A 14,607-nucleotide genomic window follows, 5' to 3' on the forward strand; every position below is an offset into this window, starting at 1 on the left:
CACTAGTTCCCACCAATGTAATTGAGCATTGCGTGGCACATCCGACATGCTGTTTTACTTTTGTCCATGACGCGCTTACCATCAGGGTCATACTTCACATGAAAACCAAAATAGTTCCAAACACCAGATCTGAATGAGGGTGGGGGAGATTCAATTTCGGCTAGCGTTGAGGCAGTTGCCATGTTGCAACGAGCTTAACTTCTGTCTCGCTAGCTTGCGCTGCGCTCAGTGGATCTGCGCTCAACAGTGCAGCCTAGACGGAAGTCGAACGCAGATCCACTGAGCTCTCAACACAGACAGCATCGTCAGAAGAAAAGTTGATAAAATAAATTAAAAAATGTTGTATTGTTCGATACATATGCATACCAAACCGAAAGCACTGCATTGAACGGTTCAATACCGATACGAGTATTGTTGCACCCCTACTTTATAGATGTCACGGTCCTGGGTCGTTGACCCAGCATTTTCTGTTTAGTATGATGATTGTCTTCTGTTCTAGTTTATTCTGATTTTGGTATTCTGTGTCCTCCCTGTGCCCTGTTTGTGTCCCTGAGTTCGTGTTGTGGATTTCATGTTTTATTTTGAAGGTCTGTGTCTGTTGTCTGTGTTCACTTGTATCCTCCGGTTGTCTTGTGTATTAGGATCAGCTGTGCTTCCCACCTGTGTGTCATTACCTGGTCTCCTTGTGTGTGTGTATATGTAGTGGGTGTCGGTCTGCGTTCCTTGTCGGCTCGTTTGTGTTTCATGGTGTTCTGTGCCTTAGTCTGCGTCTCTCTGCCCCTAACCCCGTTTCGTATCATCTCAGTCATTGCCTGCATTTTGGGTCCTTTTCCTCCAACACCACGCGGCTCGCCCCGGTAGCTGTGACAATAGCCTCCTATATCTCCTATATCTGCTCTAAGCTTGTAAATATATTGTACTGTTCTGTTCTGTTCTGTGATTGTTTATGTAATGATACTTGTGTTTTATGTATGTTTGATGTTAATAAGAAAACCAATAAAAAAGATTTTGGAAAAAAAACAACAACAAACGAACGTTACTAGGGGTGGCTGTAGCTCAGGTGGCAGAGCGGATCAGCCACTAACCAGAAGGTTGGTGGTTCGATCCCAGGCTGCTCCAGTCTGCATGCCAAATATCCTTGGGCAAGATATTAACCCCATGTTGCTCTCCGATGCATCCATCGGAGTGTGAATGTGTACTAGATACATAGCACTTAAGTCTGTGAAGGTTCTCAGTCATTCAGGTCATCGTAGTCAAAGGAGCTTGCAAAGAAAAGTGTCTGGACGTCAAAGATGGTCGCTCACAGTGGACATAGATGGCTTCTTTCACTCCTCTTTCAAACCATCTGTCCTCTCTGTCAAAAATGTGAACATTGGCATCCTTGAAAGAGTGTCCTTTGTCCTTAAGATGCAGATGGACTGTTGAGTCTTGTCCTGTGGAGGTGGCTCTTCTGTGTTGTGCCATGTGCTTGTGAAGTGGCTGTTTGGTCTCTCCAATGTAGAGGTCTGGGCATTCCTCGCTGCACTGTACAGCATACACCACATTGTTAAGTCTGTGTTTTGGAGTTTTGTCTTTCGGGTGAACCAGTTTTTGTCTGAGTGTGTTGCTGGGTCTGAAATGCACCGGGATGTCATGCTTGGAGAAAACTCTCCTGAGTTCTTTGATACACCGGCTACATAGGGGGTGACAATGTTGTTGCGTCTGTCTTTCTTATCCTCCCTCGCTTGTGTCTGATCTTCTTTTCTGTGCCTCTTTGCTGACTTTAAGAACGCCCATTTAGGATAGCCTCACGTTTTGAGTGCTTCCTTTACGTGTGTGTTCCTTCTTTTTTCCTTCAGGCTTAGAGGGAACATGTTCTGCCCGGTGGGGTAGGTGTAGTGTCCTAATTTTGAGTTCCCTCCCCAAACGCCTTAACGGCCACTCACATCCTGGGCCATCTGACCTCAGAAATTCGCATGGTTTCACAATGAGCTCACCCAAAACTCTGGCTGATTGGGACCCACACCCAGTTTCACACCTTGGCTATTAGAGGATCATCAGGGGGTCCTTTTGTCCCTTTGTGGGGGGATACTCCCACTAGGTTTAAATCTGGGACTCCCCACCATTTGACCTTAGAACTGAAGAAGCTTATCGGTGAGAGGTGAAACGTCTTCACGTAACTTAAAGAAGTCCAGAGGCTTTTCTTTGCAAGCTCCTTTGACCTTAGCACTTAAGCTTAGAAGTGCTTGTGCGCCGGTGCAGCCCCCTCTAGCTTCTGCCCGGTGGCTACTGGGTGACCCCCCGTCTGGGGATCCTCAGCCCTTCCCATGAAGGTGGCACGGATGCCCCTCCGGTGGTCCTCCTTGGGCTCTTGCACTCTGGGGCCTCTGGATGTCTGGGGCCTGGATCTCCTCCATGCCTGCTTCATGCCCTGGGGGACAGGGATATGGCTCTCTACATCCTCTTGCAGACCATTACATGGGGAAACCATTTGAATACAAGCGCGCTGATCCACACAGGTGTGCACACGGGTGTTCACTGTTTGTAGACTTAAATCACACCTTTCTTGGCTGCTACTTCAAAGCACATTGTGCGCTGTCTGTCCTGCGTGCTGCACAACAACATTCAATATTTAGTATTTACTGCTGTTTACACTTAGCTAGATTAATGCGATGGTGTTGTGTTTAGTATGTTGCTTTGTTTTGGTTTTTTTGCTTGTTTTCTATTGTTTTTCTCTCAACAGGTGATCCAGGAGATATTTTTTCCCCCCCTTTCTCATTGTCCCTCTCCCCTTCTGTTTTTCTTTTCCTTCCTCTTTCTTTCTCCCTTTCCTATCCCTCACTCATGTCTGTCCCGTCTGTAACAACTGAAAATAAAATAAAATAAATAATAAAAACAAAGGTCGATCAAATGGACCAATACGGCAATGCCATGATGATCCATTTGGCAAAATAAATCCATTGGGTATCCTTGTTGGTCTTCAGACAACAATTCTGATGGCTAAAGAACCAAATGGGACAGGCAAAAAAAAAAAAAAAAAAAAAAAAATGTTCGTATTTTAATATTCAAAAATGTTTTTGCCCAAAACATATGTGCACTATATGTCAGTAAAAATACTATGCAAATATTGATGTCCTTGACTGCTGAATAAACACTGACAAAGCAAAAAAAAAAAAAGAAGTGCTTGTGTGAATGGGTGCGATTGGGTGAATGAATTAGCTGTATAAAGCGCTTTGAGTGCTCGGACAGAGTAGAAAAAAAGTATAAAAGCGCTATATAAGAACCAGTCCATTTACCATTTATTACAGCAAGTGAAAAACCTCAATACACACTAGTTCAGTGGCTAAGTGAAGTCAGTGATTATGATAACAACGTAGAGATATCTACACTCGGACTGATTAAAACAGTATATACAGAGGGTAGGGCTGTCCTCTCTGAGCGTAGCATGGCCCTCTAATTCAATCACAGTGTCTGGGGTAAAAGAGTCCAGCCAAGTTACTGTGATGATCATAACACAGTAATCCCAACGGTGTGAAGTGATCCGCAGTTGTTGTATAGTGACCGTGAAGTGGTGAGGAAGAGAGTCAGAATAGTCAGTCTGTGTGAGTTAGCTCTCAGCTTAGTCCTCAGCCCTGCTCTCTTCCACCTGTGATAAAGAGCAAAAACCAACAAAACAAACAGACAAAAAATACATATATCAATCACCTGGATCAACTGTTGAGAAGGAAAAAAGAGAAAACAAGCGAAGAAAAAGAGATCAATATAATAAACAACATCATCGCGATGATCTATGTGAATATAACAGTAAATACTAAATATTAAATATTATTGTGCAGCACATAAGATCGACAGCGCACAGTGTGCTTGAGGTAGCAGCCAAAAAGGGTGTAGTTTGTTTGCAAGTATGATTCAAAAAGAATAATTAACAACACTTCTTGTAGGCATTAAAATCAGTCAATTCAATTCGATTCAGTTTTATCTATATAGCGCCAAATGACAACAACAGTTGCCTCAAGGCATTTTATATTGTACAGGAGATCGTATAATGGTAGATACAGAGAAAAGCCCTGCAATCATATGACCCCCTATGAGCAAGAACTTTGGCGACAGTGGGAAGGAAAAACTCCCTTTTAACAGGAAGAAACCTCCAGCAGAACCAGAGGGCTTAAATACACAGTTGAGTAATCAGAAAATGGGAAACAGGAGGGAAACACACCTGGGAGAAATTAGGGCTAACAAGACAGAGGGAAGTAACACTGAATACACTGACATAAGACATGGACCTTCAAAGTAAAAAAGTCATTTAAAAACACCTGTGTAGTGTTTGTTTTTCTTAAACAACCTAATTTAAATATAATCATTACATGCTTGTTAAAAGCTAACTTCCAATATATAAAGTTTCTAAGTACAATGACCAGATAAAACATATGGCAGTGTTTTTATGTAACCGCAAAATGTTTCTGATGACTCAGATGTGGAATTAAATTAATTCTTTAGAAGGACAAGCTAAATTATTTTCAACTATAAAGCCAACATAGACTTTACCCATTTAACAGGCCACTAATCTGGTTTATGGCTCTGGACTTTCACAACAAAACTTGTGTCTAAACACATTTTTTAACAAAACAAATACTATTGTTAGTATTATTAATATTACTATCATTTACAATGTAATTAAAGAGAAAACTTCATTAAATATAAAAGCAGTTTACTTATGTTGCTGAAGAAAGGCTAGATTTGACATTAATAAATGTCACAGATGCACTGAAGCTACCATAAAGCATTAAAAAAAGCTACGATTAAAAGCATTAAAAAAGCTACCATTAAGCATTAAAGTTTTTTTTTTTTTTTAAAAATACAGGGGTTAAGAATATACAGGTCATAAAAGTTTATATGGATTAAAGAAGAGAAGCAAAAGAAGCAAAATTTGCAGCTTAGTTTTTCTATTTTAAGACAACTCAAATAAACTGAGTTAATTAGTTTTTTTTAAATAAAAACTCTTACTTACTGAACTGAGTTCACAACAAATAACATAATTAATAAAAACTGAGTTCAGTATACTTAATATTTTTAATTAAACACAATATTAGATTTTACAGTGTACAAAGAAGGAATAATACTAGATCAACTAAGTATTAACTCCCTCATTCCCAAACACTCCAGACAGATGGCTGCCCCTTCCTGAGCCTAGTTCTGCCAGATGTTTATGTTTTGTCCCCTTAAAAGCAAGTGTTTCTTTCCTACTGTTCCTAATTTCTTAGTTGCCGAGTGGTAGTCATTTGAGTGTTGGAGTTCTTGCTATTATTGTACTGTATTTATATCACAATACAAAATTTTACCATCTAATTTTGCCAAAGCTCTTTATTTAAAAAGCTAATAAAAATAATAAAAGATTTTAAGTCATGGCAATGCTTTGTGTTTGTTTTACAGGTTCTTCCAAAGATGACCCTTTCCATCGTGTCTGAGATGGATTGCATCTTGGGAAACAAGCCATATAATAAAAAGGAACTGAGGTCCTAGAAGTCCCTGAGATAAACTGAAAAGTTATACTCACATGTTGAAAGAGCTGGCAATAATATTAAAAAATAAATAAATCTGGAAACTGTTTTCAAAAAGATATAAGCAAGTAAAATGTTGTGCCAACTTAATCACTATTTGCACTTGTTTCCACTTAATAAAATGAACTTCAGCAGTATGGAATGCCTACTAAAATAGATACACTGTTTTGAACTAAGACACTAATACATGAAAAAAATCCCCTGCAATGTAAGTTCGGGTTGATTCGTACTAAGGAACTGTTTTAAATGTCATCATCTAACTGAGCATGTAAAAAAAAAGTTTAATTTGCAAAATGGATTACATTTGTATGAAAAACATGAACACCTTGCCTGAAAAGAAACTGAGCACAATACATGTAATGACTGTTTATTGGCATGATTCCTTTGACTAGTTCCCACTCACATTTGAATTCCAATTTATTGATATTAGTTGACATTACTTGATACTCATCTTAATGATATTAAGATGAGTGAGGTATAATGTAGTTGTTAAGAAAATATCCCGGAGACACCATTCTCCTGAATTTCTCCTGATTTTCCACCTGAACAACAAAATTGAAAGACCATGTGCCAGAATTCATAGCGCGGACCAGCCAATTCCAGTTTCCAACAATGTGGCATCTACTTAATTTTAATATTACGCTTATTACTCTTTCTGAGTCGCAAAATAAACTTATTTTCAGGCGAGAATGTAGTTATGTAAACTTCACATCGTTTTCAACCCCCCACGGTCTTTCGCTACTCCGGTTTAACGTAATATATAAGTCACTCAGATAACTTAAAAATGTTATTGTTTGGCTTTTTTCAATGTTTTATTTGTTCATGAGTACATTGGTTTCGCTGCAATTAAAGTTATTAGATTAGATTTATTTATTAATCCCTCAGAAAATTAACTGATGAAAACAGCACAAAGGTACCACATGTGCTGTCAGTGAAAGATGCAGCTGTTTTATTGATAAAGTTAAAGACAAAAAGTCAAAAGGATTAATTACCCATATAACTGTGTCACCACATGCCAGCATTAACAAGACCTGAGTATGGTGTTTCAGAGAGCTGCTGATGTCAGACCTGCAAAGCTTCCATTTTAAACACTTGATGTACTCAGCTGCATGAAGAGCACATTTGATTTTCTCTGACACAATTAAATAAAACCTGATGAAAAGTCAAAGGTCGTCCCTTGTATGTCGAACTACAAGCTTGTGATCTGGAATTCTTTCACAGTTTGATGATTCAGAGGTATTCATACCAGAGTAACCAGAGAGGATACTTTCTACAGGACTGAATATAATATCTTTATGTAAGAGCCTCTGGGGAGTATCTGAGTATTTATAACATTACACAAACCAAAGGTCTCATCACAGTGTTCCTGTAATGCTGGCTTTATCCATCTTCTGAGCTGGGCATACAGTGGAGCTCTGAAGATTTCCGTGTGAGGGAGCTGCTGGTGAAGATCATGAGTCCTGCTTGATCAATGCGATAAGCTTCAGTCTTCCTGGTGTTTCTTAAATGAAGCCTCTCTCATTGGGTCAGAAGAACATCTGGCACAGGACAGCTGTGATGAGAAAAAGGGAAGAAGTTTCTCCAAACCTCTGGACTCAGGAAACCCAGCTTAGTCCTCATGATCTCCCTCACTAGTTTCTCCCCAGAGCGGATGTAGCTGTTGATATAATATGGACTCTATTATTAAATGAAAAGAACAAATTACACTACACTACTGAAACCTTTTGCTGCTGTTTTTAAAGTTTCCATGTTACCAGGATGTAGAGGCCTCTGAAGATTAAAACAGTTTTATATCCATTACACTCACAGTCTTAAATGTTAAAATTTCAAAGGACAGCATTACATTTTTGATATTAACAGTAACTCTGGGCTTCTGTGGAGTGTGCAGCTGATCTCATTGCTGTCTAAAAATGGATAACAAAACCTAAGGAGTGCAGAATCATTCAGTAATACAGACTATTAGAGTACCAGGTGGCAAGTATGACTGACAGTGAGGTAAATTGGGAATTGAAGGCAAAAGCAGTTGCAGGTTACTGTCAGTTTGTTTTCCCTAGCACCTTGAGGGAAATGTTGTTGGGATATTGCGCTATATAAAAAGATTGAATTGAATTATCCGTACCTCCTACTGTAGGATCTTTAGAAAGTATCACTGCAGAGGTTTATGTGAGCACCTGAATGCTGGGATTATGAAGTTATTTTTTCCCTCTAGTGTCAAGTAAAAAGCTCTTCGCTGTCAAAATAAAATAAATAAATAAGTGAGAAGTAATGGCAATGCTTTGTGTTTGTTCCAGATTCTTCCTAAGATATATAATAAATAGTAAAACAAAAAAAAAGAATAATCTGGAAACAGTTTCCAATTGAATTTATTGTAATTCAATATGCAGTATGCATGATGAATTACAATAAATTTCTTTTATTTTTGTCCACACAGAAGTTCATGTAATCCGTAATGCAGTCTGTGATGCTGTTGAGGTCACCCTCCTTCCTTACTGTGCGTTTCACTACTGGTTCTCTGTGTCCTAGAGGTTTATACACAGGTTGGAGATGAAACAGATTGTGATCTGAGCCCCCCAGGGGAGGAAGAGGTGATGAGCTGTATGCCTCCTTGGTGTTGGCATACAATAAGTCCAATGTTTTATTGTCTCTGGAGTGGCAGGTAGTATACTGGGTGAAGGTGGGGAGAGTGGAGGACAGGGAGATGTGATGCAATGAATTCTAGTAGTGTGCACTACGGCCAACCCATGTTTTTGTCTGCATTTGACAAACAGGTTTTGCAGCTGTTTGAGCTAAGATTTTCAAATTATTGACAAAATGAAAACCTATACGTTGTTTCGGGCAAGAACTCCATTCAAATGCACGAAACGCACTGTCTTGACGAAATAAAGTGTATGCTTCTTCTATCAAGACTTACAGCTATTTATACGAAGTTGTACAAAAACGCTTTATTTCGTCAAGACAGTGCGTTTCCTACGATTACATGCATTTGAATGGGGAAATTCGCCCAAAACAAAGTATAGGTTTTCATTATGTGAATAACTTAAAAATCTTAGCTCAAACAGCTTCAAAACCTGTTTACCCAGCACGGGGATGGATATTGAATTCTATAAGAGAAAGCCACAAATATGTGTGTATGCTTCTTCTATCAAGACTTACAGCTATTTATACGAAGTTGTACAAAAACGCTTTATTTCGTCAAGACAGTGCGTTTCCTACGATTACATGCATTTGAATGGGGGAATTCGCCCAAAACAAAGTATAGGTTTTCATTATGTGACTAACTTGAAAATCTTAGCTCAAACAGCTTCAAAACCTGTTTGCCCAGCACGGGGATATTTATTTCTATAAGATAGAAATATATAAGCCATAAATATTTTTATCTTAGTCTTCTATCAAAAGTTACAACTATCTTTATGAACTTGTACAAAAACGCTTTCCTTTGCCAAGACAGTGCCTTTCTCACTTTTACATGGCCGATATCATGCACATTTCACCAGTGCCAGTGGTGTTAGCTAAGGCCATCCACATTACACCAGGGTGTGTGGTGCTTACCAATACCATTCATATTTCACCAGGGCCAGTGTTGTTAGATTAGGCCTGTGCTACTGGCTTATGCCATCCACATTGCACCAGGGCTAGTGCTCCCTGTGAGGCTATCTTCACGACAGCAGGGCCTGTGCTTCTGTCTGCGGCCATCTACATTTCACCAGAGCCTGCGTTGCTGGCTGATGCCATCCACCTTACACCAGGGCCTGTGATAGTGGCTGAGGCAGGCTAAATTTAACCAGGGCGTGTGTTGCTGGCTGAGGCCATCCACATTGCAACAGGGCTAGTGCTCCCTTGTGAGGCCATCTTCACGACAGCAGGGCCTGTGCTACTAGTTAAGGCCATCTACATCACACCAGCGCCTGAGCTTCTGTTGGCAGAGGCCATTTATAGCACACAAGGACATGTGCTTCTGGCTTTGGCCAAGTACAGTACACAAGGCACTGAGCTGTTGTTGGTAGAGGCCATCTACATTACACCAGGGCTTTTCTGATGGCTGAGGCCCGCTACATTACATCAGGGCATGAGCTGCTGTTGGTAGAGGCCATCTAAGGCACACCAGGGCAGGTGCTGCTAACTGAAGCCTTCTAAATTACACCAGGGCCTGTGTTGATGACTGATACCATCAACAGCACAACAGAGCCTGTGCTACTAGCTAAGGCAATCAACATTGCAACAGAATCCCTGTTGCTGCTGTCTTAGGCCATCAACATCACAACAGGGCCTGTGCTGCTAGCTTAGGCCATCGACATCAAACCAGGGCCTGAGATTCTGTTGGTAGAGGCCATCTACATCTCACCATGGCCTGTGCTCATGCTGGTAGAGGCCATCTACAGCACAGAAGGGCCTGTGCTGCTGACTGAGGAATTCTACACAACATCAGGGTCCTGTGGTTCTGGCTGAGGCCCACTACATTACACCATGGCCTTAGCTGCTGTTGGGAGAGGCCATCTACATCACACTAGGGCCTGTGCTGCTCCTTGAGGCCATCTTAATTGCACCAGGTCCTGTGTTGATGACTTATACCAAATTCAAATTCAAATTCAAACTTTACTAGAAAAATTTGCATTTCCTGCGAAAATGCACTGTGGATGCTGTAACGCTGAAGCTGTCTGCTAAAAATAGCTGAAAAAGCTGAAAAGTTGCAAAAATTGTAATAACTTTGCAGAAGCAAACGAACTTAGCAAAAATGTAAATACTTAGCAGAACTGCAATAATGTAAAGAAAACATAATACTCGGCAGAAATACAATAACATAGCAGAACTTAGCAGAAACACGATAACTTCTCAGAAATACAGGAATTTAGCAAACATGGTACACGATTACAGAGATACTTTATTTAACCAAAAATACCTAAACATTGTACAAATACTTTGATTTAGGACAAATGCTACAACTTAGCAGAACTGCAATAGCTTGGAGGAAACATAATACTTGGCAGAAATAAAATAGCATAGCAGAACTTGGCAGAAATATTGTAACTTACCAGAAACATGATAACTTCTCAAATATACAAGAATTTAGGAGAAATATTATAAGATAACAGAAAGAATATATTTAGCCAAAAATACTTAAACATTACAGAAACACTATGATTTAGAAAAATAGTACAACATAGCAGAAATACTGTGATTTACCAGAGACACTGTGATGAACTATGAATATTGTAATTTTAAATCAATACGTTTTAGCACAAATACTATAATTTGACAGAAATATTATCATTTGTACAGAAATACTATGTTTCAGCACAAATACTCTGGTTTAGCACAAATATTATAACATAGCAGAAATACAATTATATAGCAGAAATGCTATATTTAGAAAGAAAAATATAATATAGTAGAAATACTATGATTTAGCAGAAATACTGTAATCAGCACATATACTGTAACATGACAGAAATTCCTCCACTTAGTAGTAATACTATAACATAACACAAATGTTATGATTTGGCACAAAAACCATGATTTGGCAAAAATACTATGATTTAGCAGAAATACTATGGTTGAGCAGAAGTACTAAGATGTAGTAAAAGTACTTTGATTTAACAGAAATACAATTATGGAGGAGTAATACTTTAAAATGGGAGACATTTTGATACACACACAAATACACAGAGCCTAAAGGGAACAGTATTTCTGCCATGGAGTGTTAACAAGAATCTGAGGTCCATATTAGAAAAGCTGCTAAAATGATAAAAGTTTGCAGAATTGTAATAAATGATCAATATGAATTACTGGTCTGTGATAGTGTAGTAATTTGTAGGGGGAAAAAGACATGTTGACCAAGGTGGAATTGAACCCACGACCTTTGGGTTGCAGACCCGTGTCACTACCAACTGCGCCACTGGGAAAGAGAGCGAGCGCCTGGAAAACAGGGTCATGAGCAGTCAGATTTGATTGCGGTGAGAGGCGAAAAACGCCGTTTTTTTGGAGTTACAAAACGTCGTGTAACTCAAAATCTAGGTGGACTAGAAGCATAATTCTTGTACTGGGTGAATTGGCGGACTTTGGTGTACTTTGCGATTTTCATTGCTCTTTGTACATCCATCGCTGAGATATGACGAGAGAAGAAACGGCAGACCTCATATATGATTGGCTGGCTGGGAAGCCGTGCAGGCCCTGATATGTAAATTTGAATGTGTCAGTCCTCACAGAGGATTGGCTGTCTGGGGACCTGGCACAAATATATAAAAATAGTATGATTAAGCATAAACTACTAAACTACATTTAGTAGCAATATTATGTTTTAGCACAAATACTATAAAATAGCAGAAATGCTATATTTAGCACAAACACTGAAAAGTGGCAGAAATATTATAACTTAACAGAAAAGCTATGATTTAGCAGAACAGTAAATAACATACATAGAAATATTGGAAAAAGAAATGGAAAGCTGAAAAAAACCTGAACATAGTTAGGTTACAAAACTACTTGTTGTTCAACTGTGAAAAATTGGCAGAAATAAAAAAAAAAAAACAAGAAAGAAGAGAATGCAGATACACACAATTACAAATATGGACAGATATGGGAAAAAGTACACAGCCTCCACAAATATGGAGGCTGTGTACTTCTTGTCTTGACTTGCCCTGAAACAACGTTTTCTAACTCTAAATCTATTCGATAAAAAAAAAAGTATCGATAAAATTCTTTCACCGTAAGAGACAGCAGGCTTTGGTGAACAGTCATGTAAATTTTCAGTTCTCTGTGGAAATCCATCAAAAAGATATGATGAGAGAAAAAAGTGGTTCATTTCCAGAGTTTGAAATCTGAAGAAATCTGAGCGAAGGACGAATTTCCTACCCTCAAACAAGTGTAAGTTAACAAGTGTTAAGCATCCACACAATAATAAAAAATAAAGAAAAACAGGAACTCAATAGTGTGGATGCTTAATCAGCATCCACACAATAAAATATAAAGGATAAAGAGAAACAGGAACTCAATAGTGTGGATGCTTAACCAGCATCCACACAATTTGTCACATACATATTTGTCACATACACAGTCATACACAGTCATACACTTACACAACTGCTCATGACCTAAAGGAAAAAAAAGCTATGAATAATATCTTATTCATAGCTTTTTTTAAATATGAAAATTAAAAAGGGTAAATTTAACTAGAACAGAATAAAATAAAATATAAAGATTAAAGTTTAAAATTAAATAACTGTACAACAACAAATTAGAATGAAGGGTAAATTTAGCTGGGAAAGAATAAGATAAAATATATAAATTAAAGTTGAAAATAAAATAACTGCACAACAAAATACACAATACACAAATACACAGTATAGAAATATATAAGAATGTATGAAGAAATATAAATATATATATATATACACAATAACAGCAGCTGTACAAGTATTGAATGGAAATGAAGAAATATGATGTCCAGTGTTGTGCAATCCACATTTGTAAGTGTCTTGTACAGTGCAAATATGCTTAAAGTGATTTAGTGATGAAGTGATTCGATTAGATGACCACGCATCTAATCAAATTAGTGAATTGAGTCGCTGTTGATTACGCATACTATATAACAGTATAGTTCATATCCTAGAAGTGTGAGTTAAAAGGAAAATTCATCTTGTAACATTTACTTTGTGTTTGTTTTTAGTTTTACGGGAAGAAAAGGATGTCAATCATTGAACTACTGACGAAGTAAAAAGCCTTAAACTTACTTAATTATGTTTCCTCTAAGATATTGCAGTTCTGCTAAGTTATTACTTTTTAGCAAAGTTCCTTTGCTTCTGCAAAGTTTTTACAATTTCTGCAACTTTTCAGCTTTTTCAGCTAGTTTTTGCAGACAGCTTCAGCTTTAAAGCATCCACACTGCATTTTCGCAGGAAATGCAAATTTTTCTAGTTGTTATTATTATTATTATTATTATTATTATTATTATTATTATTATTTCGGCAAATGAATTGGCCTTTTGAGGGCCTAAACATGCCCAAAAACTCATGAAATTTTGCGCACGCGTCAGGTCTGGTGAAAATTTACGTATTTTAATGTCCTCAGACAAGGCCAGGAAAATTGGCTCTAGAGCGCCACCTAGAAAAATGAAAAGCGTGGGCCCCCGGTGTGGGTATGACCTACATGTATGAAAGTCGGTACACATATCTAACGTTAGGAGACGCACAAAAAAGTCTGTTATGGCCATGTCCTAAAAACACCAGGAAGTCCAACATTTGGAAGTGAAGGTGACATTTTGGCTCTAATTTTGCCATTTCCATGCCTTGAACTTTTTCAAACTCCTCCTTGGGATTTGGTCGTATAAACTTCATCTTTGGTCAGTGTCAACTACACACCTGGGCCATGTTAAATTGCGGAGGTTTTGAGTTTTCACAATACGATGAGGGGCCATGAAAATCTTATTGGTCTCATTCTATCATACATTGTCCGATCTGGATCAAAGAGCGCACATATGATAAGGCTCCTCCCCTGAACGTATTTCAACTGTTATATTTGACATCAGGGACAGCGCCACCTAGTGGCTCATTATCACGAATACGCAGAGCGCCATCTAGTGGCAACAGGAAATGTCATGGCTTTAATTTTTTTGAACTGATTTTAACAGGTTAATTGTGGACACCTCAAAAGCAGTGAATATCACCATCAGTCCCTCATGATGCTTCAGTGAGAAAATTGTGACTTTAAACTGAACGGCGCACCCTAGTGGCAACGCGGTTCACCATGAAAAATGAAGTTTTGAGGGGCTTGGAAAGTTTAAAAAGTCTTGAAATCTGGCGCACACCTCCAATGTGATGAAGGCTTTGTTGTTATGTGACCACTTTCCTTGAATAGCGCAAAATGGCTCCACAGCGCCCCCTACAAAATTTCAAAACATCAGCCCTTGCTCTGTGTTTTATCTATGAGTATGAAACCTGGTAAGCTTATGGAAGATATTAAGATGTACAAAAATGTCTCTTGGAGCAATATCCCAAATCCAACAGGAAGTCAGCCATTTAAAAATTAATGTGTAATTTTGGCGACATTTTCCCCTCCTTTCAGGCCTCATACTTTG

General features: G+C 38.6%; 1 protein-coding gene across 5 annotated transcripts in view; it reads left to right on the plus strand.

Annotated features, from left to right (window-relative positions):
- Positions 1-14,607, plus strand: part of LOC146494810 (voltage-gated potassium channel subunit beta-2-like) — a 148,096-nt gene that overhangs the window by 106,171 nt on the left and 27,318 nt on the right. For 4 of the 5 annotated variants that reach the window (XM_085145092.1, XM_085145093.1, XM_085145095.1 and 1 more), the window contains one exon: positions 5,410-10,221. The exons of the other annotated variant lie outside the window; for it this stretch is intronic. In XM_085145092.1, the coding sequence (XP_085001218.1) occupies positions 5,410-5,499 (90 nt within the window). In that variant the 3' untranslated portion in view covers positions 5,500-10,221. Of the gene's footprint in view, positions 1-5,409; positions 10,222-14,607 lie in introns of those variants that run through there. 5 annotated transcript variants of the gene reach the window in all.

This window comes from Neolamprologus multifasciatus, chromosome 20 (assembly GCF_963576455.1).
Source record: "Neolamprologus multifasciatus chromosome 20, fNeoMul1.2, whole genome shotgun sequence".
NCBI lineage: Eukaryota > Metazoa > Chordata > Actinopteri > Cichliformes > Cichlidae > Neolamprologus > Neolamprologus multifasciatus.